Here is a 24,954-nt window from a genome sequence, read left to right as displayed (position 1 = left end):
TTGATATACGTTTTCTGTTTGACTCTACCTAGGTATGATATAACGTCAACCCCGCCATAGGGGCATACCAACCAAATTATCTGCCCAAAAAATCCTTTAACCAATTTATACACGGTACAAGCGGCAGGGCTAGGAGATATATAAATAGAGGTACATATGTAGTGTATTAACGTTACCCCCCACAAGATCGCACTGATTATCCTCATCCTAGCCCAACCCCGCGCTTCCGATGAACCGAATCGATCCAACCTCCAAGTCTATGGGTACGGCTTGAAATAAAGATGCCACCACAGCGCCCACGGACTATCCCATGCTCCTGTTGTACTAGGTTGTTTGTCGACAAGCAAGCCCTTAATACCCACTTCAACGATATTCACCAAGCACGTCCTACTCCCCGAGCAGTCCCTAAAGATAGAAGCAATCTTTCTCCTGTTAAATCCTACCCATCGAGTCAGAAAAATCCAAAGTCCTTGCAAGGTATCCACCTAGCGAGCGCGTCCGATATAACTGGTCTCACGAACAACCATGATAATGCCGGCCGCCAAGTGTGTATTGCGCATCTTACACGCTCCTTTTCTTGCTGTTTTCAGGAGAATGGGGGTTAGGGTCAGTGTATCAGTTTAACCCCAACTAAATATATATGAATTATAGTTGGCCCATCTCCGAGGCTCCACAGGCCATCTTCCAACGAAAACCTCGTCGGCGCAACCATACAGAAATGCAATCAGGCGATGGGGGAATTTGATACAATTTGTCCAGGAGTCCGAAAAAACAATCGACACATCCTCTCCAACCAGAAACAGAAACAAAATGCCAAGTCCAAACACCAGGCGAGGTTCACAACCAAAGCCAAAAAGGAATAAATCCCAATTCAAGCTCGAACCAAACACGGGGCAGTGGATGGGTATGGCTGAAGACCTGGACTGGGGCCTCTGCGATAAAGAGTGTGGTTGGTGCGGACATTGCATGGACGGCGTTAATATTTGAATTGTCGAAGAAATGGCACAGGAGTATTGCTCCCCCTCGCATACACATTGATACTACCTAGGTATCTTCATTTGATCAGTCATCTTTATTGCGAACATCACATAATACCGAGGAGGTGAGACCTTTTCCCATCTTCATCTTTAGGGTATACTTGCTTGCCTTTCTATTTTGCTACCAACCCTGCTAGTATTGCTGGCATCCCACGAGGGTTAGCTAGGAATAACAAGGCCGAATCCAATACAGCCTCAAGGGCTTACCGTAGAGTGTAGTACACACCAACTGCGGGACGTTTCGGGGTTATAGACCAATATATTTCTTTAATTATTGAACCAAGGGTAGTGGGGACGCTTATGCGGCCTTGTGATGTCTTCTTAGATGTTCTTTTCTGTGGAAAAGCATGAAATGTGCAAGAGACCTTTCTAGGTATAACATTTGACCAGAAACACAATAAAAGACAACCATCCCAAGTGTTGGAATCTCTCAAGAGCCGGGAAATATTACCTAGAAGTGTGGCCATGATAGTGAAGCTTTGTATTTCGTAACAAAGCAGGAGCGAAGGGATTAGGTGTATGGAAAGAGAATGATTAGTTACACTGAACTAGCTAACACACACACACACACACACAGAGAGAGAGAGAGAGTGAAGTAGGGGTTGGAAGGTGGAGGGTGCACTCCACATCTATCATTATATATTAATTTCTTATGTATGGGTTTACGGGTTTGAGGGTTTTTATGGGCTACAGAAATGGGCTGATTCCGCACTCTTTACGATCAGCATCTGTATACTCTATGGGATGTACTATGTGGTCCCAACTCGGCGTTTGGCTTCGAGTTCTTGCTTCAGTTGGATGAAGCGCCTGCATAGTCATACGCAACTAGTTAGACTGCAACATGTTAATTTAACTTTGATTGATTGATTGGTTGGAGCGCAAAATCGTTATTTATTTCCCCTAGGATTGGGGGTTTTGAGAACAGCTATGTAACTGAAAGGAATGGAGGTTGAGGATAGTTGGATGATCAGGAGTCGTTCAATGCCTGATTGTTGCCTGTAGATAGTTAGAGTGTATTCTGAGCCATCTGAATATACATAGATATATGATTATCACCTAGTGTATATTTTCCAACAGACCTGAGGAATAGTTTGCTGGTCTTCGCCTGATACTCAATGAACGGAAAAGAATCATTGTAGCTATAGCCAACCCCAATAGCACTGTAAACGAAGGTAGGGGGATATCAGCCAAGAAGACGTTGATGTGGAACAGAACGAGATATATATTTTTTATTGATATTGAGGCGGTGGTTGATATCGAGGTGGTGGGGGCATTACAACGGGCTTGACATTGACTGGTTCTCTGCGGCCGCGCCTACAGGAACAAATCAAACATCCAAATATGAGCAGTAACAAAGCTCCGCCAATACCACTAGAAAGTCCAATAACCAACGAAGGATGATCCTGAACCCATGATGAGACATCATCACTTGGCCGGCCATTTCCCCGGTTTCCTTGTCCAGTGTTGCCAGTGTTGCCAGTGTTGTCAGTGTTTCCAGTATTGTCATCATGTGTCTGATCACATCCATCCCCTGTTCGCAACTGGCATGTCAAAGAGTCGCAGCACCGAGTCTCTTGTTCGTTACAGGCACCGTTCCCACAATCGCATGCCTCGCCGGCTTCAACAATACCATTGCCGCATTGTCCGTTAGTATTAGTGGTATTGCTACTCCGAGAGTCCACCAAGCAACGCCCGTCAACCCGCCCAGAGCCGAGTCTTGAACAGACATTTCCAATCGTGCAGGGTGAGAAGCGCGTCATACCAGACCCAGATACAGGATTCATGAGGTACTGCCCGCCAGCATCGCAAGTATTTGACGAGAGTGAACAGCATTGTGTCGAGTCACTTCCACATGTACTTGAAGTACAGTCATGGACTGCTCCGAATGTATGCGCCGACTCGTGGCTGTTTTTTTTATATTTTTTTTTTTGTCAGCTAAAAAATATCACTACCTGGTAATCAGCTGGTATGACAACTTACGCAAAGACCTGCCACTCATTTGGTGTTCGAGCAACGACATTGGCACCAGCCCCTCCATTACTAGAACCAGAGCCTGTATTACACAGTGCTCCGATCCAGGACACCCCAATCTCCCCTGCAGAAACTGAACACCCAGTCAACAAGGTCCAGTATGCATTTTCATCGTTCACGGAGCTTCGCCACCTTGAAAAGGCTTGAAGGCGCGTGTTAAGATCTCCCTGTGAGCAGGGGACATTCCATGCAGTCGTATCTGAGGTACTGCTCGGGCATTCAGCGTCACTTATTGTCAAATTCTGTACGGCAAGAGAGATATTAAAACTGTTCTCAAATACAACAGATGCAGTATTGACCATATTTAGGATGTATCGCTGGGCAGAGTCGGAGGAATTGAAGCTTGCAGTGTAAGTGCAGTCTGTCATGATGCCAATGTTTGCAATCTCTCTTGTGTTCGGACAACCGTTCGTACTGCCGATCGTTGAAGTGAAATCCTCGTTACCCCAACCATTCCAGCTTTGTCTTTTATGCAAGTGTGTTTCGGGTACGGTTGCGCAGAGCGAAGGGAGTGACGATCGGCTGCCAGTTGTGAATGCCGATTCGTGCTCATGGGCTTTCATCGCAGTCGACCCATCATCAAGGGTCTCAAATTCGAGGGCATACTGCGAACCCATAATTGTAAAAGCTCCATCGAAGAGTAAGTTCTCTTCATGCTGCGTCACGGCAAGCCTTGCCCATCCGACATTCTCCCGACTCCCCCTAAGGGTGTCCTGTATCCAGACTGATCCTCTTGTAAATCGAACTTGAGTGTTCGGCAGTGCACCTGCCTCGTTGGCCTGCCCATGAATACCGGGGTACCGGATCTGCACATCGTGTGATATGAGATCATCGTTGTTTTCTAAATCAAAGCTGATGGTTTGGTTGTATGTCTCAATCCTCGCGGTTATGCTGGATTTCTTTGTATCGATCACAGAAGAGAGCACTGGATCAATAAGACGGAATGACACCAGATCAACTGTAAGTAAACAGAGTCAGGCTTATGCTTAGCTGGGACAGTTGAGACTCTCACGGGAATCGTATACTTACATCCAACGGCCGATATTGGTACAATCAATGCAAGCAATGTTAGAATAGTAAAGGATAAGATCTTCATCTCAGATATTATGCTTTGGACTTGACGCCCCCCAAAAAAAAGGATCGACTTCCCTGTAAGCAGTAACGTGCAACAATATATAGATTTAACATCCACATCCATAAATTTCCAGCCCCACCGCTAGGCGTCAAATCATATATGGTATCTCTCTGCCATGGCTGAGATGTAAGCAAAGATCCATAACTGAGTATCAATAGAACAAAGGATTTTAGGCGGGCATAAGCACAATTGGCCGCCAAGTGAGAATTGGACGCGTGGCTAGAATAAGAACCGTATGTTGTATGTTGTAAGACCCATAGCCCAATATTTGACTGGGATCTAACGCCTATAGTATGCACAGTGGAGACCTTGGCTTGTCAGCCACTTGCATAAAAAAAATAAAAAAATGAATAAAACACACAGAGAAATGCTGCTGCCTTCCTCAGCCACGATCGAATATCTTCGCGTTCTAGAAAAAGTCTCAAGACCTTGACGATCTGCGGGGATGTTGCAAAGTGCTGATTAGTCGAACTTCGTTTATGTCAACATAAACAGTTATCGGAGGCCGGATAGAATCTATAAATTGTATTTCGATTTATTGTTTTTCGACGTGTAAAATCCTATTCTGGATAATCTACAGGTTATTTGAATTGAACAATCCTTTGTAATCCGAGATAATCCGAGTACCATGGGACCCTTGAGACCCTTTGCCAAGCATCTCCGCTATATCAGCATCTCCGACAAACCCTGCTTAACTCCATGCCAAGGCTTGCCCCAGCCACCACCACACGTATCTTCCAAGCGCAAAGGATCTCCAATCAAGAGTCTAGCTTAATTTCGGGGATCTTGGAGCCCTACATGACTTCATGGCTCTCTAGGCAGTTGAAATAATGTCGATGTACAAGAAGCAATAGCGGCTTCGAAGTATTTCCGGCCACAATCGCGTTTGATAGGTTGCGGGTCGTCAATAAGGAGCAATGGCTTGAACATGCGCATGCGCATCGAATATCATGCCGATTGCCCAGTGGCTAGGATTTGACTGTGTCTGGCCATGCAGCCAGACTCCGTCCGAGTACGAAGTGTTGGCGGTGTCGTTCAAGTGAGATCCTCAAAGCCGACCGTCACATCCAGCAACATGTCGGAATATTTGATGTAGTAGACGCAGATCTGTGCTGGGTACGAGCAGAATTGAATACTGTGGTGCTTGATAGAAATGTTGAAATATGAAAATGGTATTACAATGCGATCTCTTTCGCATCGTGTTCGTGTAACAGGTATATATAGACTACTCCTCGGGATAAATCTTTAAGTACAAGATTACCGAAATCGCTAAAGATTCCTATCCGTCCGTGGATAATTCTGCAGCTTATCCTTTGCCAGGGGAGTCTAGCGGGGAAAGTTCAATATCACCATTACAACTGCAGTCACCTTCAAGTTCTACGGTGGAGACTACTGTGAAACACATCTACCACCAGGCATTAAGGGACAAGTCGACCTAGCTATAATTGCATATGTACGTATCTATCGTTGGATGATGAAACGCGGATCATCTAGCCCTACCCGGTATTATGTAGTAGGCTTACAATATAGGCGACATACAAAATGCCTCTCTAGTTTCAGGGTCCATGGCTGCTCCTTCGACATGGATCAATTTTAGTTATAGACTGTTTTATCAAGCTTTCAATTATGCAATGGGTTCCAAGATCCCATTGCATTATCCTAACATCTGCCACAGATATTTCTCGCCCTAATTGCGCCTATTTTGGGTGGTGAGGGAGTTATGAAAGCTGAAGAGGCTCAGAACGAAAGTATTTTACCCATTGCACAGTACCTTCGTCTACATTATACTGACTTCTATTAAGCATTCTTTCATATAGCCATATTCTCATCGACACCTCATCTTCACTGGTAAGATGGCCGAGTTGGTCTAAGGCGCCAGGTTAAGGTATACCTTAACTCCACAACTAGCAATAGTTTCCTGGTCTCGCAAGAGGCGTGGGTTCGAATCCCACTCTTATCATGTTCTTTTTGTTTTTTTTTGTTCATACATCACTTGGTTTTTGGCGTAGTTGGACGAATGAAGTTTTACAGTCGAGAACAGTAGGTGTGGTGGGTTGGTTCGGCAAGAAAAAAATCCTTCCATTTTTGTGCGTTCATGTATACGTCGGCAAGGGCCTCACTTTAACTTACAATTCTATCCATAGCTAGTATAGATATAATGTGAAAATCCTCTTATATCCTGATTGAGATAGTGTATTAATTTAGCCATGGAGAACCTCAAAAATTGCAGCTGGAACTTTTCAAGTCCTACATTTTATTAACTTTAGCATGTGTCAGATCCAGTGGAAAAGGCACTCGATTTTAGAGCCTGATGTATGCAGGCGATGGTTAAACACCGCTTCACATACTACTAGTTGCTGTTGGGTCAAGCCTTCTAGACCATGTTCTTGACCGTTTTTAATATAATCCTTTTTTAACTTTCCATTCGAAGTTCTCGGGTCTATTTATAGGTATGCTGATTTTTATGAAAGCATATCAAAGCTGCAATCAATGCTCGTGTGAGATGTGCCATCGTCCGTCCTATAAATTTTGGCGAGTGATGCGATAACCTCCCAAGTCTGACTAGTCTCATGGTCCAAACACGGACTGGTTTTTTATCCTATATCCCACTGAATATGCCCAGGTATAGTCCCATGGAATGTATAAGAGGTATGGCTATACTGGTTGCATATAATAATCGATTTGTTAATAACTGTTCGGGTTTGGGGATATAGCTGATAGTGAAGCGTGTGAGATGTATAGTAGCGCAGAACTGACGACAGAAGTCCCCTTGTGGTTTATCATTGAAATACCTGGTTATGTAGATGGGTAGAAACTCTTGGGTATCTTAGTAGGAACTTTATACTTCATATTTATTCACCAGAGGTATCATACAGGCAAGGTACAGTAACAAGGTCAGATTCCGATATCTATGACGCTATGGCAGTATTTCTCCATGGCTGATCTCAGTTAGATAAGGCTTAGGGTCGGATCATTACTCTGTTTTGAGGTTTTATATCTTATTGGTATCATGGTCGAGGATGGGGCGAAAAGTTAAAAAAGGCTATTCGTCTGTCTCACAATACCTACTTATATATATATATGTTAAGGTTATTTCTCAAGAAAACAGTCGAAATCCTACGAGGTACATGTATAAAATAGCGTCTGACCTTAAAAATCACAGGATCTGTCTGCAATTTAGAACCAACACCAAGTTGGTTGAACTCAATCTGCAAAACGCAAAATTTTCAATTCAACCGTCCATCCCAATTCACTTAGGCTGAGAAAAGCTTTATATCGTGATAGAGATGAGCAAAAACAAAAAGAACATGATAAGAGTGGGATTCGAACCCACGCCTCTTGCGAGACCAGGAAACTATTGCTAGTTGTGGAGTTAAGGTATACCTTAACCTGGCGCCTTAGACCAACTCGGCCATCTTACCAGTGAAGATGAGGTGTCGATGAAAATATGGCTATATGAACGGAAAATAACCAATAGACCCTTAGGCTTCTAGGGTCCTAGACACTGGTGCTTTCAAGAGCCTTAAACAATCTTAGCTCAATCAAGAATGATAATCTCGCTACCTTATCAGTTATGGGTTTATATCTCAACAACTAAATCTCAAGCGTCCCTTGATTAGGACTTATTATAGACATGAGAGTAGACATATCTAGCTCAATAATTATTCACATTTACTCTACATGTTTTGTTAGATAGTATACACACATAAATCAAGAAAACACCATAATACACCATAATACACCATATACCGTAGCACTGGCATATGAGTCAATCATGCCCACTGTCGGGGGTGGCGCAGCACGTCCATAATCTCTTTCTCGCTGGTCTTATCCTCTGCCAGGTCATCTTCATCCACGGGCATGTTCTCTGTTCTTGTGCCAGAGACAGGGTCCATGTAAGCCCAGCTAGCGGTGCGTGGGAGACTCATCAAGATACTTTCAACGCGGGCACTGGGAGTGCGCAAGCCAAAGCTAGTTCCACGATCATAGATAAGATTGAACTCCACATAGCGGCCCCGACGAAGCTGCTGCCACTCCTTCTGTTCTGGGGTATACAGCATGTCTTTGCGTCGCTCAATGATGGGCACATAGGAAGGAAGGAAAGATGCCAAACCGTCCGAAACGAAGGAGAACAGCGTCTCCTGGGGGTTGGAGGAGGAGCCAGTGGAAGTTTGAAGGAAGTTGGCATCGAGGTCATCGAAGAAGATACCTCCAACGCCGCGGCATTCGCCACGGTGGGGGATGTAGAAGTACTTGTCACACCAGGCCTTGAATTTGGGGTAGTATGTAGCATCGTGGCGATCGCACGTATCCTTAATGGTCTTGTGGAAGTGTTGAGCATCCTCCGGGAAGAGGTAGGTCGGGGTCAGATCCGTGCCACCTCCGAACCACCAGTTCTTGTCCCCATTGATAGGGTCTTTGGGGTCCGATGTTTCGAAGTAGCGGTAGTTGAGATGCACCGTCGGAGCCATGGGATTGTGTGGGTGCAAGACCAGCGAGAGACCGGCGGCGAAGAAATCTAGCGAGTCCACATCTGAGCCAATAAAGGACTTGTGGTCGGCACGCATCTTCTCAAGGGCTGGCCGGGGCAATTTGCCGTACACCACGGAGACGTTGACACCCGCCTTCTCGAAGACGTTTCCGTCCTGCAGCACACACGAAATGCCGCCACCGCCATTGGGGCGCGACCAGGTGTCGGTCTTGAATTGTTGCCCATCGATTCTGCCTAGTTCCTCGATAATCTTCTGCTGGTGTTGCTTGATGAGCTTTTCCATCCGTAACCGCATTGGCGAGGACTCGTTGATCTTCGATGATTGCTTCAGGGCCTCATCCACTTCAACTATGGATGGAGCGTCGAGTTCCGTGACTTCTTCTGTCATCTGGAATAAATGAGCAAATTGATCTCCTTTTGTTCTGAAGTTCTGAAGCGCTGTGTCATACCATTGAGTATATAATTCCGCCGATGAAAGGCACGCCAAAAGCGAGGCGCAAGTATGGTCTCCAGACAGTGAATGGCTTCGGTTCACGCGGTTCCTGCCCAGTAGAATATCCGCGGAATGAGGGCCCAGCGCGACGACCGGCAATGCGAGTGCTTCGAGCAGACAGCTGTCCCAGTGACCTCCGCAGAGGCGTGTATGCTCGAGTGGCCATTTTTGGGGATAGGATTGGTTGCGCGAATGGCTGCCAGCACAGAGTATCAAAAGGTCAATGGCCAGAGCCAAGAGAGTGATAACCCAAATTTGTACGAAGAATGATTTGAGGAAGAAGTTGAATTGAGTCAACAATTTAGCAAAACACCACGCAACCTCGGTCTCAAATCGTACGACTTTCTTAGAGATGAGTTTGATCTGTTTGGTTGGATGAGATAAGCACGATAAGCGGCCGGGGAGAAGTTGAAATAGGCACCAACGGGGCAGTACATGTAAGCCCCGGTATTGGTAAGATTGCTTTCATTTAGATGTTAGTTACTGATACATGTAACTATTAGTTAACAGCTCTCTTAATCTACTGATATAGTATGTAAATAACATATGTGTTTTGCTATTCACGTGAGTAGAACCATCGAGACATCTGATTTCTGCCGCGTGACTATTGACTCACCGCCCATAGATCCCGTGATGGTATTACCGTAACGTCAGCGGGGGAGTCGCCTTGTCATCCTCTATCACCCCTCTTCATCTCTCTCTCTCTCTCTCCTTCTACTTTCTGCAAGATACTTCACACCCAGAGCTTCCCATCAAGGAAGCTACTACTGCTACCAACTTCGCACCAGAGCTTCCTGGTGTTTTGATCTTACTCTCCACCCGACCCGCTCTCACTTATCCACCCTTATCAGTCACGATGCGATCCAAGTTCAAGGACGAGCACCCCTTCGAAAAGCGAAAGGCTGAGGCTGAGCGCATCCGCCAGAAGTATGCAGACCGGATTCCTGTGAGTATCTTCGATCCCAGGGGATTTCCCCGAAGGAGGGTGGTTGGCTGCAACCGACCTCTCGGACCCTCACCGCTTGTTCGGTAGCTAACGGACTTATCAACCTACAGGTCATCTGCGAGAAGGTCGAGAAGTCGGATATCGCCACCATCGACAAGAAGAAGTATCTAGTGCCTGCCGACCTCACCGTGGGACAGTTTGTCTATGTGATCCGCAAGCGCATAAAGCTTTCCCCCGAGAAGGCTATCTTCATCTTCGTTGATGAGGTCCTCCCTCCAACTGCTGCGCTCATGAGCAGTATCTACGAAGAACACAAGGACGAAGATGGCTTCTTGTACATCACGTATGTTTTTCCTTTTCTTTTAATAAATGAAATCATACTGACATAACGGTTAGATACTCGGGCGAGAACACATTCGGTGACCTGTAGAGGTTGTTGAGTCTCTCTCATTTGCTTTGCTGTTCGGCCACTCTAACCTGCGCGAGTGAGTCAATGATGGATGAACGGGCAGGCGAGGAGGCTTCTGCGACCTTGGGATACTGGTTTTTGGGTCACTGGCGTTTCATTCGGTGTTCTACGCATTTCCTTTCTAACTTTGCTTGGTACCTATGCTCTTTAGCTGCAACTACAATCATTATGAGGCTTTCTTTGGTTGTGGTAATATTCTGGGATTCTTTTGACAAATTTCTTTTTAAATGTTTTGTTTCTGTCGAGCAATGACGGGACACCTGGAAACAAACCACAGATCAGGCTAGATAAAGTGTTTACACTTGAGAATATGAATTCTTTAGCCATGGTCTAGCAATGGGTGGACCTACTCTATTTTGTAGAACTCCCTTGTAGTATTGACCTAGATATAATGTAGTGGTCCATGGTTACCATGGGATGTTTCCAAACACTAACCCTAAATAGTTCTCCAACCCCACAGATATAAGACATGAGCACTGTCCAGGCACAGGTTTCACATCACTTCCAAGATTATACTATTTACTGTATACAGTTAGCATGTTGTATTGCAGGAATCCATTCCAGTCACTTTCACCTGACGAATTCCGATGCATATTTTCATAGCACTGTGGGGTTATTTAGGTTATTTACAGGGGTGAACAATGAGTCTATAACCAGAATTATATTATAGAAAACCAAGTGATTAGACAGTATAATTTACTTGATTCCTTTTAAATCGCGTTCTATTATACATACATATGTAACTTAGTACTTATCAACAACTCCTTGGCTCTCCGATGGCGGCTCCAAAACGGGACTAGTGCCAAATCTGCCTCGATAAAATTTAACTCCGAGCACATGTTCCTGAATTCATCGGCGTTCTCATTCTCTTGCTCTTTTTTTTTGGGATTTCTTTACTATTGGAAAATATGTCTCCCGCTATTGCTACCAGTGCTGGCGCTGCCTCCAAAGATGTCAAGAGAGAGTCTGCCACTGCTCGTCTCCTCGGTTCCGGTAAGGCAGATGTTCCCAAAACACAAAACTCTTTACTGACCTGTGACTCTTCTAGGCTCTGCCGGTATTGCTGAGTTGATGATCTTCCATCCCGTACGACCTTCTCCGATTTGAGAGATATTACAACCAGACACTGACATCCTCCATAGGTTGACACCACCGCCAAGCGATTGATGAGCAACCAGACCCGGGTGAGATTCGGATTGTTTACAAACGAAAACGTATATATTGCTGACGGGATACTTGACAGATCACCAGCGCTACCGCTTTCAAGGAGGTTGTCTTCAAGGAGCACGTCAATGCCACAATCGGTCGCAAGTTCACCTCCCTGTTCCCTGGTCTCGGATACGCTGCCGGTTACAAGGTTCGTGACTCTCGTCGACAGCAAAACAATAGGCGAACAATCAGCTCATACAATTTGGAATCTATAGGTCCTCCAGCGCATCTACAAGTACGGCGGTCAGCCTTTCGCCCGCGATTACCTCGCTCAGCACCACGGTGCCGACTTCGATAATGCATTTGGCAAGGGTACCGGAAAGGCCATTATGCACGCCACTGCTGGAAGGTAAGAACAATTTGGACCATTGCACGTGAGGATACATCTGACTCGAAACCTTTTAGTTTGATCGGCATTGGAGAGATCGTTCTGCTCCCTCTCGATGTTCTTAAGATTAAGCGCCAGACTAACCCCGAGGCCTTCCGTGGCCGTGGCCTTTTCAAGATTGTTGCCGATGAGGGTATGGGTCTGTACCGCGGTGCTGGCTGGACTGCCGCCCGTAACGCCCCTGGCTCCTTTGCTGTATGCTTTCTCCCGGCCTGCCACCACTGAACCACCACTAACTTTTGTTACAGCTCTTCGGTGGATCTGCTTTCGCCAAGGAAAAGATTTACAAGTTGACCGACTATAACACTGCCACCTGGGCCCAGAACTTTGTCGCCTCAGTCTGCGGTGCTAGCGCTTCGCTGGTCGTGTCCGCTCCCCTCGATGTCATCAAGACCCGTATCCAGAACCGCAACTTCGAGAACCCCGAGTCTGGCTTCAAGATCGTCTCCACGATGCTTAAGAACGAGGGCCCTACCAGCTTCTTCAAGGGTCTGACCCCCAAGCTGCTGATGACAGGTCCCAAGCTGGTCTTCAGCTTCTGGCTGGCACAGACTTTGATTCCCGCTTTCGGCCAGGTTGTATAGAGACCATGTTTTATAATAGTTGCATTTCCCCTTTTATTTCTCCTTTCTTGGGCTAGGTTAACTACCTAGACTTTTGTATTTTTCATAGACATCTTTTATTTCTTGCGGGGATCTACTTAGGTAGCTTACATTTTCCGAATGCGATGAACTCACTCTACTTCAACAAGTTCTATTTGGACGACATATATATTCTATTGCTAGAAATAACCACAAGAATAAGACGGAATGTATAGTGGGAATATCAACATCCAAAACCAGTAAACGAAAATAAAACGCATATGTGAAAAAAAAAACATGGCACAAACTCGATTCGTGAGGCATTCTACTAACCAGTAACAGCGCTTCTTTGCTTTGCTAGCCAGCCCTTGGAATCTCCCGTGCTGGCTCCATGCCGATATCGTGATACCGTCATATTGTTGTTCTGCCATCGGCTTTGAAGGTGATACCAAGCCGAGCCCACAAGGTTGAGTTCTCGGGCCTGGCTGTCGATAATATTCTGAAGCTCAAGCTAGAAAATGTCATCAGCATACTGCTAGAACGTAACAGAATCAAGGGATAAAACATAAACAGGTCCATCTTTGACTTACCTCTCGCTCTTTGGAAATGCCATCGTCCAGATTTTCTTCGTAGTTCTTCATACGTTCACGAAGTGACTTGACCAGCTCGTTTTGTTGCTGGATGTACTGTAGAACCAAGCTAGAATTAGCAGACGGAAACCGAATAAGACGCAGCGAGGATCTTTTGTGGAAAACTGACCTCCGCACGTTGAGCAAGTCGTTCAACGTTCTTCTCCAAGACTCCAGCACATTGCTTCAAGAGCTCGAAGCTCGATTTCTGGGGCACTTCGCCACCCTCGGTATTGTGGGTTTCAAACTCGCCTAGGAGCATCTGCATCTCGTTCATCACTTCCTGATCTTCGGAGCTGATCTCGCTTTGCTTGTTGTCGAGCATCTTGCGCAGTTCCTCTCGTTCCGCACAGACTTCGCGCACCAGAGTTTGGCTGGCATCAACTTCAGCCTCCAGGTGATGGACGTTCTGTGTAAGGCTTTCCCAGTCGTCCCGGATTTTTGTTAATTCAGCTGAGTTGTGCGCTTCAAGTCCTTGGACCATCTCGACCTGTTCCGCATTGACAAGGCCAACTTGAAGATTGTAAGTCACATGTTTTCCCTCGGATGTGTAGAACCAAAGCAATAAAACACTTACGTTCAGCTTGTGTATCAGACAAGTCCCTCTTGGCTGTTTCCAAGGTGTCCTGGACCTCTGCAATCTTCTTAAGAGCTCCGGTATAGTTCTCGTATAGTTTCCAATAATCGTCACTGTGGAGTGTATTAGATATTCTGTTCATAGAAACGAAATGTTGGGCAATCAAACCTTTGGGTGGAACCAGAGCGAGCCAGGTGCACGGATGCAGCGAAGTTTTCAGAGAAGCCTCCAGTGTGAGAGGCTGGCTGCTGCTTATTAGTAACGGTAGGGGCCTGTAGAGAACATATGGTACACATACAGCTGAGGGCGCTTTAATCGACTCCATTTCCCGCTTCAAGTCATCATTATCAGATTTACTGTCAAGAGTTAGCATCCAATAAGGCCGTGAAGGCAAATTGTATACATACAGTTGAGATTCCTTGACACCGAGTGCCTCGAAGTCCTTGTGTAATGTCCCTTGCATTTTAGGCGTCTCAGAGCCAGGCGACGCGCTGCCCGGCAAGCCGTCCATTTCCCCGAGGCGTTCACGTAGTTCGGTGATCAAAGCGTCATCTCTCTCGTGCTGTTCGTCCGCACTTTCCAGTCGCTCCGTCAGAGCATGGTTATTGAACTCGAGTTGTTTCTTCAAGTTCTGGATCTCATTGCATTCCTGCTCGACTTGTGGCAAAAGCTTGCGGTATTCTTCCAGCTCCACATCACGCTCCGAAGACCATCGCTGCTGCGCGTCTGACTCTTTCAGCTGTTGCTGGAGATCTTTGATCTGGTTCTTGAGGGTCTGGTTCTCCTTCTCAAAGTCTTGGCTGGCTTGCAGCTTTTGGCGGTATTTCTCGGCCGCGTTTGCCTTGCGCGCGAGCTGATCCTTCTCGGTACGGAGCTCATCATAGTCATCCTGCAACTTCTGATAGCGCTGGTTTTTGACTCGTAAGGACTCGACTGTCATGCGAAGACTGTCGATTTCGTCCTGGGCCGCGGTCAACTTCGCTTCTTGAGAAGCAATTAGATCGTCCTGTTGACGAGTCTTGCTCTCCAATGCCTTTGCATTGTGACCAATATCACCTTTTCCGGATTTCAATGTAACTAGCCGGTCCTCGGTGGAGGCGAGGCGGTTTTGCAGGGTGTCATTGTTCTCCTGGAGACGCGCCAGGCGATTGTGTAGATCCTCCAACGCCTTTTCCAACTCCTTTTTCTCGTGTGTTAGACGGTCGTTCTCCGCAAGCACTTTTCCGACGCGTTCTTCGAATTGCAGTTCCAGGTCCACAGGGCGATCGTGCTTGGCCAGGTCTTCCCTGAGCTCGTCAGCAGCGTCCATCGGCTCGTATTGGCCATTGTGCGCCTCCTCAATAATATCCCTGAGCCCCTCTTGTGTCGAGGTGCTTAGTTCCTGAAGTGTTTGCACGTATGTTCCGGCGTTGGGGGAGCTGATGGCCGCGATCAGGAGAAGCTTCAGCAATTTGTTTGTTTCCTTGGAAGAGGCTTTTTCGGCGATAGACTCGAGATCAGGCGATGGATCGAGACCGGAGGGTAGGATGTCATCGTTTTGGTGTCGAATGTAGTTGAGCAGTAGTTTATGAATGTGCTTCAGGTTCTGCCACTTGGCCACCCAATGGTCGGAGGGGTTGCGCTCTGGGATTTCCTCAAGGAAAAACTGAGGGTCAATATCCTGGAGAATCTCCCACAGAATAATTCCATCGGTCAATTCATCGGTGGTTCGGAGGGTTTTGCCCAAGGAGAAGCTGTTGATCCATTCCAACAGAACCTTGGTCACCGTGTGTTCCGAAGCCATTTTGACGCGTTTTAATCAAGTGTCAAAGAAGCCAGCAATTCCAGCAATTCCAGCATTTCCAAGACTCAAAAGCGAGGGATTACGCAGGATGCCTCGGTGGCTCTCGAGGGAGTTTCCAGATCCACGCGCCTTCGGGGCCACGGGAGTCAACTAGCGGGGGGAAGGATGATCGCCCCTACAATTTGTTAGGTTGTCTATGCTCTTTGATTTGCTACGAACATTGAAGTACATAACTCATGCCTTGAATTTTAAATCATACATTGTGACAGTGAATATATTGTATGCTTTTTGAGTAGATCGGAAAAAAAAAACTTCCAATAAACCTATATGTTTCCCCCCGAAAGCCCTTAGCTGAAGCATAAGGGTTCAACCATTTCCATTTACTCCACATTGTATACATCCAAACGCCGAGGTTGTATTAAATCACCCATCACCCAAGCCTTTCTGAAAATGTGTTTCTGATTGGTTCATCCCAACGTGGGTTTGCCTCTGGTCATGATATGCTCAGAGATGCTCAAAGCTATGAGATTCGCAAACCCACAGTATCTCATTGCAGAGGGTATATTAGACTGCAGCTGTATAGTCTCCGTACGCACTGACAACCTTATCTTCTTCGATATTCGGTTTGTATTGAGTATCTTGCGTGGAGAGGGTTTGGAGAGCGCTCACAGGAGCCTCGGCGGCGAAGCCACTAAAGCCATAGTTAGAAAGTGGGTTATAAGACAATATCTCGGTTGAATTTGTACTTGATCAAATCTGGATAAGAAAAATATGTTAGTATATGATATCTCCATCTCTGAATGTGGGTAAGGTAGAGCGTAGAACTTACGGTACTCATGCGTGATGACGCCACCCTAGAAGTGTCAGTTCCGTGCCGTAACAGCCTCATGACAACAAAGAAGCACTGCGTACTGAAGCCACCAGACAGACTTTGGCTTGGTTAACCACCGAGTCAGGCGTTCCCTTGGGGAAAGTAACGATGACGGACTTGAGCGATTCCGCTAGTGCCAGTGGTAGAACTAGCAAGGCAGCAAATGTAAGCTTCATATTGAAAAAAAAAGGTAATAATATCTCTTAAATAAGTTGGGGATGTACAGAGTAAAAGTAAAGTAAGGAAGTAAGTCGTCTGACAAGGAGCAGTTGAATGCGTCATTCCACGATCACATGACTATATCTCTCTGACAATCCCTTTCTCTTTAGCACTTCCACTCACCACCTCAACCACTTCACCACTTCGCTTCTCTCTTTCTTTTTTTCTTTTTTGTTAACCTTCAATTTTACATTGCTTCACTACTCCACAGCGCTGTTTTCTTGCATTTACCCATTCTTGGTAGTCCCCCTTGTTTCTTCATTTTCCACTCCCCGCATCTGCTTGGTTTTCGCACGAGGCTTTTCGGCCTAGCATTTCTTCCCTCGTTCCATGACCACCCATCGGCGATTATTTGACTGGAAGGTAGATACAAAAGGGCACTGGAAGGTCACGGGTTGGGTTGGACTGAGAGCAAGCGTTTGAATACTATTGTTTTCTCAATTCTCGCAAAAATAGCTAGCAAGCATTTACAAGTTCCGACTATTTCTCCATCTTTGCGCTGATCCAAGAGAATTTGTTCCTTGGAACGAGGACAAGGATTAAGAAGAAAAGAAGACAGTCTCGATAGTCACAGGGGAAAGGACAGGCAGAAGCCATCCAAAAGGAAGAAGTGAAAAGAAGAAGAATCAAACTCGAAAACACACAAGACTCAGAGAACAAAGAACAAGAGCAGGAGAGGAAAAAACCAAAAAACCAAAAAAAAAACCACGTGCTGAACTTCGTCTTGATATTGATTTCTGCCCTCGACATCTCTGATAAATCCAGATCACCACTCCTCCCACATCGCCATAATGTCCGGCCTCATTTCCGACGAAATTGCGGAGGATTACAAGAGCTCCTTGGAAGACCTAACCACCAATGATGGAATCCAGATCCGTACTCTGACCGTCATTGCCAAAGAAAATACCGAACACGCAATGGCAATTTCTCGCGTCCTGGAGAACCATATTCGATCAGTAGGTGCTCCTGATTTTGTTGTGGCGTAGTACAGGATGAGTACTAACCACTATGTAGACACCACCCCTGCAGAAGCTTCCAGCCCTCTATGTAGCCGATTCCATTGTCAAGAACGTTGGAAGCCCCTACACCCTCTTCCTTGGCCGCAACATGTACCAGACATTCATGAATGTTTATACTCTGGTTGATGGAAACACCCGAAGGAAGTTGGATGAGATGCTCAACACATGGAAGCAGCCGGCCCCAGGCTCCCTGGACACGCGCCCAGTTTTCCCTCCCGACATCACACGCAACATCGAGAGTGCTCTCATCAAAGCACGCACTGCGGCTTTGCAACAACAACAGGCCAGGGTCCAACCGGACATCCTCGGCCGTAGTCGCGGAAATGGGACTCCGACTGGGTGGACCAACAGCCCTTCACCTCAGAACATGTCTCGGCCTTCACAAAACCAGTATCCCAATATTGGCCATTCCAATTCGGTAAGTCTACTTGCGTCTGCGTGTCATGCCACTGTCACATTCAAAGCTAATATGGGTTTCACAGGCACCTCCCCAGACTCATCGACAGGATATCGATTTGAGCTACCTCAATCGAGACGTGGATGCCTTGATCGCTTCCGCAAAGATTGATTTCGCTAACAGTCCTTTTAACCCCGTCTCTCAACAACGTTTGAAAGCGTTGGTGGATCTCCAGGCCATTCTACAGAAACAACAGCTTGCTCCAGATCAGTTGAAACTTGTCCGCGATCAGGTCTCTGCGCTTGCTGCCACAAGACCGCCGTCGGTTGCCCCTAATGCCGCTACGAATGGCTCGGCAGTGTCCGCTCCTCCACAAATCCACACACCACCAGCGCAACCAGTCTCGCAGCCCCTTCAGCAACTACTAAACCATAACACTCTCGCCGAGCTGATCAAAGCTACCGCTTCACGTCAACAGTCTACCCCGCCACCTCAAATCCCGGCAGCGCTGCCTCAGATGCCCCAATATCCTCACCAAAGCGGCCCTCCACAGCCAGCACCGGAGAACCCTCTTATTGCGGCCTTGAGGGCACGTGGACTTCTACCTGGTGGACCAACACCCTCATCTCTTACGCCTTCGACTTCGACACCAGTTCCCGGGCGATCTAATTTGCCGTTCATCTTGCCCCATGGAATGCAACCTACCACCCCCGCTCCAGCTCAAACTCCAATCCCCTCCAATGGATCCTCTGGAGTCCCCATGAGCACTGCATCTATGAAGATCCCCCGATTCGGACTGATTGTATCTCTTTATGATTCCCGGCCCAACCGATGTGGAACTTGCGGCCGTCGCTTCTTGACCACGGACGAAGGCAAGGAAATGAAGGCCAGGCATCTGGACTGGCATTTCAAGACTAACCAGCGCATGACCGAGTCCTCCCGGCGGGCTCAGAATCGCAGCTGGTATGTTGACGAAAGGGTATGTTCATCCCTTGTATTTCTTCAAGTTTCATCTCTAACTCCAATAGGACTGGATCAAATCTCGGGAGGCTGGCGACGAGAACGGCGCCACGGATCCCCAAACCACCAGCGAAGGAGCTGCAGGCGTGGATGGCAATACCAAGCAAGAGCCGCCAAAGCCGTGGATTCGAGCTCCGAACGATGCCACTCTCCGCAACACCCCATGCCCCATCTGCCAAGAGAAATTCGAATCGACCTGGTCTGAGGATGTCCAGGACTGGATCTGGCAAGACGCAACCAAGGTCGGAAGTCGGGTGTATCATGCCAGCTGCTATTCCGAAGTAACCAAGGGCCCTGCGCCCACGCGTCAAACACGGACCAGCACGCCTGACTCTGTCCTGGGCAAGCGGAAAGCTGAAGTGAGTTCCTTTGGGAGTTAGTTGATGTCCAGAGGAGCTAACTATACGTAGGGAACTGAATCTCCAAGCCAGAAGACGCGCATCAAGACCGAGATCTAATGATCTTTTTTGTACCATACTTTCAACGTGATTTTTCCTGCATTGCATAGGGAATAACTCCCTGGCGTTAAATAGCGAATTGGGTCTTTCTACTTCCAACAAACCGTATATCGGCTGCCACAACCCGCTAAGCCGCCCCGCTCGGCACATCCCCGCTATAATTTCCCCATAAATTCCTCTCGACGTAAACTTGTCCTTTCTTCAATCTGTTCTCCAAACGTTGTCTGTTGTCCTGAATTGACTATACCCAAGTTTACTCTCATAATGGCGCCACACATTGTTCGATGGGGTATTATGGGTATGAAATCCCGACCATGAGAGAAAAACAGAAAAAGCTAACTGATTGATAGCCACTGGCTGGATCGCTGAAAGTAAGATCTTACTTCTACAATATCCTGTATAAGATAAAAACCCATGAAATAACTTATCCCCTAACAGCATTCACAAATGATCTTCTCATCGACCCCAATGTCCGCGATGCCTCTGACGTAGCCCACCAAGTCGTCGCCGTCGCCTCCTCCTCATCCAAGGAAAAGGCTGAGCAATTCATCTTGGCTCGGGGAATCACAACCCCCTGCACCGCATATGGTGACTACGAGACTCTTGTGGCCGACCCCAACGTCGATGTTATCTACGTCGCGACCCCGCACTCCCACCACTACCAGAACGTCAGACTCGCGCTGGAGGCCGGCAAGCATGTTCTCTGCGAGAAAGCCTTCACCGTCAACGCTGCTCAAACTAAGATCCTCGTCGAGATTGCCCGCAAGAAGAATCTCTTCCTTATGGAAGCTGTCTGGACTCGCTACTTCCCCCTTAGCATTCAGATCCGTGAGCTCATCCAGAAGGGTGAGATCGGCGAGGTCCTGCGTGTCGTGGCTGATACAAGCTTCGGCGATGACGTTGAGACGAAATGGGGTACCACACACCGCATGGTAAACCCTGATTTGGCCGGTGGTGCTCTCTTAGATTGTAGGTTCTCCGGGATTGTTGTTCATTGATTGTTCCCCCATACGAAAAGATCAAGAAAACCCTGACTGATTTGCTCTTCCAGTGGGTATCTACTCCTTGACCTGGGTCTTCCAGACTCTATACCACACCCTGCCCCGAGACCAGAGGAAGCCACCTACTGTCACCTCGCAGATGACTCCTTATCACCTCACCGGCGCAGACGAGTCTACAACCATGCTTCTGAGCTTCCCTACAAGCACTCCCTCCAATGGTCTTCACCCGCAACAATCGCACGGTGTGGCCCTGACCAATATTCGTGTCTCTGCAGATCCGGATGAGAAGGGCTCGGCTGGTCCTCCCATCCGTATTCAGGGCACTCAAGGCGAGATCCAGGTATACGGCCAGCCTTTCCGACCAGAGAGCTACCGTATCATTCCCAAAAAGGGTGCCGGTGAGATCCGTGAGGTTCAATGTCCATTCCCTGGTAATGGCAAGGGTATGTACTGGGAGGCTGATGAGGTTGCTCGTTGTCTCCGCGATGGCAAGCTCGAGAGTGAGGGCTTGCCATTGGAAGAGAGTATCGTGATTATGGAGGTTATGGATGAAGTGCGAAAGCAGGGTGGTTTGACCTATCCTCAGAAGATTGAGTCAACCGAGTATCCTCTGCAACTTTAGGTATGAGTTTACATGGCAAGTTTAGATAATACTAGTATTAGGTGAATACCTACACCACATCTACCTATGTGTGTTGCATTGAATCTCCGGAAAGAAAGATCTCCGGAAAGAAAGACTACAAGATTTACCAAAACATTCAATTGAATGCATACCGGTCTTGAGTGTATTCGGTACTCTAAGGTACACACATACTATACATGGCGGTCAAGGGGAGAAACCCACGTCTATATGTGGATGAAAACACCACCCATGCTTCCGGTGTGCCCAATTAAGAAAAAAACATAAGGAAAAAAAAAGGTGGACATCACGGAGCCTGGACTGGTAAATTGTCCCAAATTACCCCCCATATTCCCCTTTTTAAAATGCAATCAATCCAACAGAATCGCTTACTGGTGGAAGACTCCAAGAATGCTCTTCCAGACCTGACCAGGCTCCTGGCTGGCATCAATGCCGCGCCAGATACCGGTCTTCTTGTAGTAGTCGACAACGGGGGTGGTCTGGGCGTGGTAAGTAGCCAGACGCTTCGTGAGGGTGTCGGCATTGTCATCGGAACGCTGGATCAGCGGCTCGCCAGAGATGTCGTCCTTCATGTCAGCCTTGGGCGGGTTGAAGATCTTGTGGTACGAGCGGCCAGAGGCAGGGTGGACCAGGCGGCCGGTGATACGAGCCACCAGCAGGGAGTCGTCAATCTGCAGCTCAACGGCGTGCTGGAGCTTCTGCTCACGGGCAATGAGCATGTCATCGAGACGCTCGGCCTGCGCAACCGTCCGGGGGAAACCATCCAAAATGAAACTGTCCACCTCTCATGTTAATCCTGGCCGGGTTTCGGAAGAAAATAAATACGGAAGGGAATGTAGAGGTACGCACCCGTTCTTGCACTCTGGGTTGTTGTCCAGCTCACTCTTGATCATGTTGACCATGATCTCGTCGCTAACGAGACCACCCTGGTCCATGATCTTCTTGGCTTCCTTTCCAAGGTCGGTCTTCTTTGCGACCTGGGACCGCAGCATGTCTCCGGTGGCCTATTTAGGAAATATATCAGCGGGAAGAGCTTATGCTGTACTCAGGCAAACTTCCTACTCACCAGGTGGCACGCGCAGTACTTTTCCTTAAGGTTCGGGGCTTGAGTACCCTTGCCTAATTGAAACTGTTAATATACATTGCCTTTTTCTTCTCCCCAGTTATAGTTCAATTGCATACCTGCACCAGGAGGGCCCATCAGGATGATGCGCATCTGCTCGGCAGCGGACTTGGGCTTGCCGCCATTGGCGAGACGGCTCTCAAGCTCAGACACCTTTGCCTCCAGCTGGTGGATGGTGTTCTTCAGACCGGAGACGGCATCTTCAGTAATGGGAGCCATTTTGGATTGTAAGAGGGGAGAGGGTTGAAGAAGGGAAAGACTGTAGACGGGGAAACGGAGAAAATGGGGAAAGGGAAGAATCGCGAGGAACTTAGCGCCCGAGGTTCGGAAAGCACGGGCTTCACCAGGGAATGGATTTGAATTACTATAGTACACACAATATAGAGGCGATGTATACCAGTTATATCCTGATATAATTGAATGTTTAGGATCTATACATGTTTTATATCTTATATTCTCTATCTTTTTCTGTTTTGTATAATAGTATTGATCCATTGATGTACAAACATAACATACGTATTCTTTCAAGCTTCCTCTTCACCGGACAAGGTGGCTGCTTACTAAGTTCTCCAGCCTCAAGATGGCGCAGCTCTGTGGCGGAGAGCTCTCAAGAGGACCTGTGCATCATCGCTCTCCATCCACCGCATTCTTCTGTCTCGCGTTGGTTTGCTGTTTCATTAGATTTTTATTTGATCTACGAGCTTTAATCGTCCCTTATAACTCTCGATCTCTTTTCACCTTTCCTCCCCTTCACGATGCCTGCCACCACGGCGGACACGCTATCCCTCGTCAACCGCTCCGTGACGGTTGCCCCGTTAGTCCTCCTTTCCGTCGCAGATCACTATGGGAGAACGGCAAAGGGTACCCGGAAACGCGTTGTAGGTGTGCTGCTGGGTGAGAACTCGGGTGATAATGTCCGGGTATCAAACAGTTTTGCTGGTAAGTGCAAGCTTCGGTGAATCAAACCCATACAACAGACGAGCTGACATCTGTGTTTCTTATCTCTCTAGTCCCGTTCGAGGAGGATGAAAAGGACCCATCAGTGTGGTTCTTGGATCACAACTTCGTTGAGTCGATGAGGGATATGTTCAAGAAAATCAATGCTCGCGAGAAGCTAGTCGGCTGGTACCACTCGGGTCCTAAGCTACGCGCTTCGGATTTAGAGATCAATGAGCTCTTCAAGAAATACACGCCCAACCCCTTGCTTGTTATTGTCGATGTACAACCGAAGGAAGTTGGTGTCCCTACAGATGCTTACTTCGCTGTGGACGAGATCAAGGATGTGAGTTTACATTGAATCCGAGGAAGCATCCATCAGGCCACCAGGGCTAACCAAGTCTATTTTTGTTTCACTTGCAGGATGGCACAACAACCTCCCGAACATTTGTGCACACCCCGTCGATAATCGAGGCAGAAGAAGCAGAGGAGATTGGCGTGGAGCACCTCCTCCGAGACATCAGGGACGTCGCAGTCGGCACACTTTCCACCCGTATCACGTCGCAGCTGCAGTCACTGCAAGGATTGCATCTGCGGCTACGCGATATCGGCCAATACCTCCAGAAAGTTCTCGACAAGGAACTTCCCGTCAACCACGCCATTCTGGGCAACCTCCAGGATGTTTTCAACCTCCTTCCCAATCTGTCTACCCCACCGGCGACGCAGCGGACTAACGGCCAGGAGCCGCAGATCGAGAACAGCGAGTTGGCACGGGCCATGAGTGTCAAGACTAATGACCAATTGATGGCTATTTACATCAGTAGCTTGATCCGTGCTATCACGGCTTTCCACGACTTAATCGATAACAAGATCCAGAACCGACAGCAGCAAGAGGAGAGTGACACCAAGCGAGACCAGGAGGCCAATGGAACTAAGGGAGACAAGGATGCCAAGAAGGCCGGTTCGCCAAACGGCGACCAGAAGGAGGAGCAGGATAGCTTCGACAAGAACAAGAAGAAGAACTAAGGGACTCTTAATTTATTCTCTTCCGGAAAGAATTGTCAATCCAATGAGTGAAGCATATGACATTTCAACCGAAGGGGGTTTTTTTTTCTTCCTTATATTAGCAGTCCAAGTCTGTCCATTTCGCACAGCAAACCAAGACCTTGGTTTCTCTGTAAAGTGTATATTTAAGTACATCTAAAGTAACAATACTACCATTGGTGTGTCTACCATGCAATCATCCTGCAATCTTAAGGGCACCGGGACAAAGCCCCCCATTCGTGGCCCGCCGACTTCTATGTTCAAGGAGTGATTGCCCGGACACAAGCAGATGGTTCATGTGGAATGGACAAGGGTCTGTAGGACCGTTGTCATCTGCGGATACCTGGGATGGTTCTCATATGGTCGCTTCGGCAGCGGCCGCGGGGCCAAGGACTCTTTGCCCAAATACATAATATTCGTACTTCAATTTGCGTTTGGTTTGTCAAGAGCCAAGCA

General features: G+C 47.5%; 10 protein-coding genes across 10 annotated transcripts; 5 read left to right on the top strand and 5 right to left on the bottom strand.

Annotated features, from left to right (window-relative positions):
* Window positions 1-3,013: 3,013 nt before the first annotated feature.
* Window positions 3,014-4,164, bottom strand: N7537_006543 (uncharacterized protein; the record flags this gene model as incomplete). The annotated part of the gene is made up of 2 exons (XM_056897600.1): window positions 3,014-4,026; window positions 4,098-4,164. The coding sequence occupies 2 exons, from the start codon at window positions 4,162-4,164 to the stop codon at window positions 3,014-3,016; spliced, it is 1,080 nt and encodes a 359-aa protein (XP_056753385.1).
* A 3,812-nt stretch (window positions 4,165-7,976) lies between these two features.
* Window positions 7,977-9,354, bottom strand: hem13 (coproporphyrinogen oxidase; the record flags this gene model as incomplete). Its single annotated transcript, XM_056897599.1, has 2 exons — window positions 7,977-9,083; window positions 9,145-9,354. The coding sequence occupies 2 exons, from the start codon at window positions 9,352-9,354 to the stop codon at window positions 7,977-7,979; spliced, it is 1,317 nt and encodes a 438-aa protein (XP_056753384.1).
* A 690-nt stretch (window positions 9,355-10,044) lies between these two features.
* On the top strand, window positions 10,045-10,564 carry N7537_006541 (autophagy-related protein 8; the record flags this gene model as incomplete). The annotated part of the gene is made up of 3 exons (XM_056897598.1): window positions 10,045-10,134; window positions 10,245-10,477; window positions 10,531-10,564. 3 exons carry the CDS (start codon window positions 10,045-10,047, stop codon window positions 10,562-10,564), a joined length of 357 nt encoding a protein of 118 aa, XP_056753383.1.
* Window positions 10,565-11,511: 947 nt separating this feature from the next.
* N7537_006540 (putative mitochondrial GTP/GDP transporter Ggc1) lies at window positions 11,512-12,784 on the top strand (the record flags this gene model as incomplete). Its single annotated transcript, XM_056897597.1, has 7 exons — window positions 11,512-11,596; window positions 11,652-11,689; window positions 11,746-11,787; window positions 11,847-11,960; window positions 12,028-12,161; window positions 12,218-12,395; window positions 12,449-12,784. The coding sequence occupies 7 exons, from the start codon at window positions 11,512-11,514 to the stop codon at window positions 12,782-12,784; spliced, it is 927 nt and encodes a 308-aa protein (XP_056753382.1).
* A 325-nt stretch (window positions 12,785-13,109) lies between these two features.
* Window positions 13,110-15,770, bottom strand: N7537_006539 (putative microtubule binding protein HOOK3; the record flags this gene model as incomplete). The annotated part of the gene is made up of 7 exons (XM_056897596.1): window positions 13,110-13,292; window positions 13,372-13,467; window positions 13,541-13,923; window positions 13,988-14,100; window positions 14,156-14,232; window positions 14,286-14,343; window positions 14,395-15,770. The coding sequence occupies 7 exons, from the start codon at window positions 15,768-15,770 to the stop codon at window positions 13,110-13,112; spliced, it is 2,286 nt and encodes a 761-aa protein (XP_056753381.1).
* A 564-nt stretch (window positions 15,771-16,334) lies between these two features.
* Window positions 16,335-16,817, bottom strand: N7537_006538 (uncharacterized protein; the record flags this gene model as incomplete). Its single annotated transcript, XM_056897595.1, has 4 exons — window positions 16,335-16,461; window positions 16,517-16,526; window positions 16,600-16,624; window positions 16,683-16,817. 4 exons carry the CDS (start codon window positions 16,815-16,817, stop codon window positions 16,335-16,337), a joined length of 297 nt encoding a protein of 98 aa, XP_056753380.1.
* An 834-nt stretch (window positions 16,818-17,651) lies between these two features.
* Window positions 17,652-19,754, top strand: N7537_006537 (putative mRNA cleavage factor complex component Pcf11; the record flags this gene model as incomplete). Its single annotated transcript, XM_056897594.1, has 5 exons — window positions 17,652-17,816; window positions 17,875-18,297; window positions 18,362-19,255; window positions 19,305-19,655; window positions 19,707-19,754. The coding sequence occupies 5 exons, from the start codon at window positions 17,652-17,654 to the stop codon at window positions 19,752-19,754; spliced, it is 1,881 nt and encodes a 626-aa protein (XP_056753379.1).
* A 264-nt stretch (window positions 19,755-20,018) lies between these two features.
* N7537_006536 (Gfo/Idh/MocA family protein) lies at window positions 20,019-21,377 on the top strand (the record flags this gene model as incomplete). The annotated part of the gene is made up of 4 exons (XM_056897593.1): window positions 20,019-20,052; window positions 20,105-20,125; window positions 20,193-20,723; window positions 20,806-21,377. The coding sequence occupies 4 exons, from the start codon at window positions 20,019-20,021 to the stop codon at window positions 21,375-21,377; spliced, it is 1,158 nt and encodes a 385-aa protein (XP_056753378.1).
* A 351-nt stretch (window positions 21,378-21,728) lies between these two features.
* adk1 (adenylate kinase ADK1) lies at window positions 21,729-22,909 on the bottom strand. The gene is made up of 4 exons (XM_056897592.1): window positions 22,578-22,909; window positions 22,462-22,514; window positions 22,245-22,399; window positions 21,729-22,169 (listed from the first exon to the last, which is right to left on the bottom strand). Exons 1-4 carry the CDS (start codon window positions 22,735-22,737, stop codon window positions 21,764-21,766), a joined length of 774 nt encoding a protein of 257 aa, XP_056753377.1. The 5' UTR covers window positions 22,738-22,909; the 3' UTR covers window positions 21,729-21,763.
* A 364-nt stretch (window positions 22,910-23,273) lies between these two features.
* rpn8 (proteasome regulatory particle lid subunit RPN8) lies at window positions 23,274-24,480 on the top strand (the record flags this gene model as incomplete). Its single annotated transcript, XM_056897591.1, has 3 exons — window positions 23,274-23,457; window positions 23,529-23,800; window positions 23,878-24,480. The coding sequence occupies 3 exons, from the start codon at window positions 23,274-23,276 to the stop codon at window positions 24,478-24,480; spliced, it is 1,059 nt and encodes a 352-aa protein (XP_056753376.1).
* Window positions 24,481-24,954: the final 474 nt, after the last annotated feature.

Source organism: Penicillium hordei (genome assembly GCF_028827395.1).
Source record: "Penicillium hordei strain IBT 12815 chromosome Unknown utg000003l_segment0_segment0, whole genome shotgun sequence".
NCBI lineage: Eukaryota > Fungi > Ascomycota > Eurotiomycetes > Eurotiales > Aspergillaceae > Penicillium > Penicillium hordei.
This window is presented reverse-complemented; position numbering and strand designations above follow the sequence as displayed.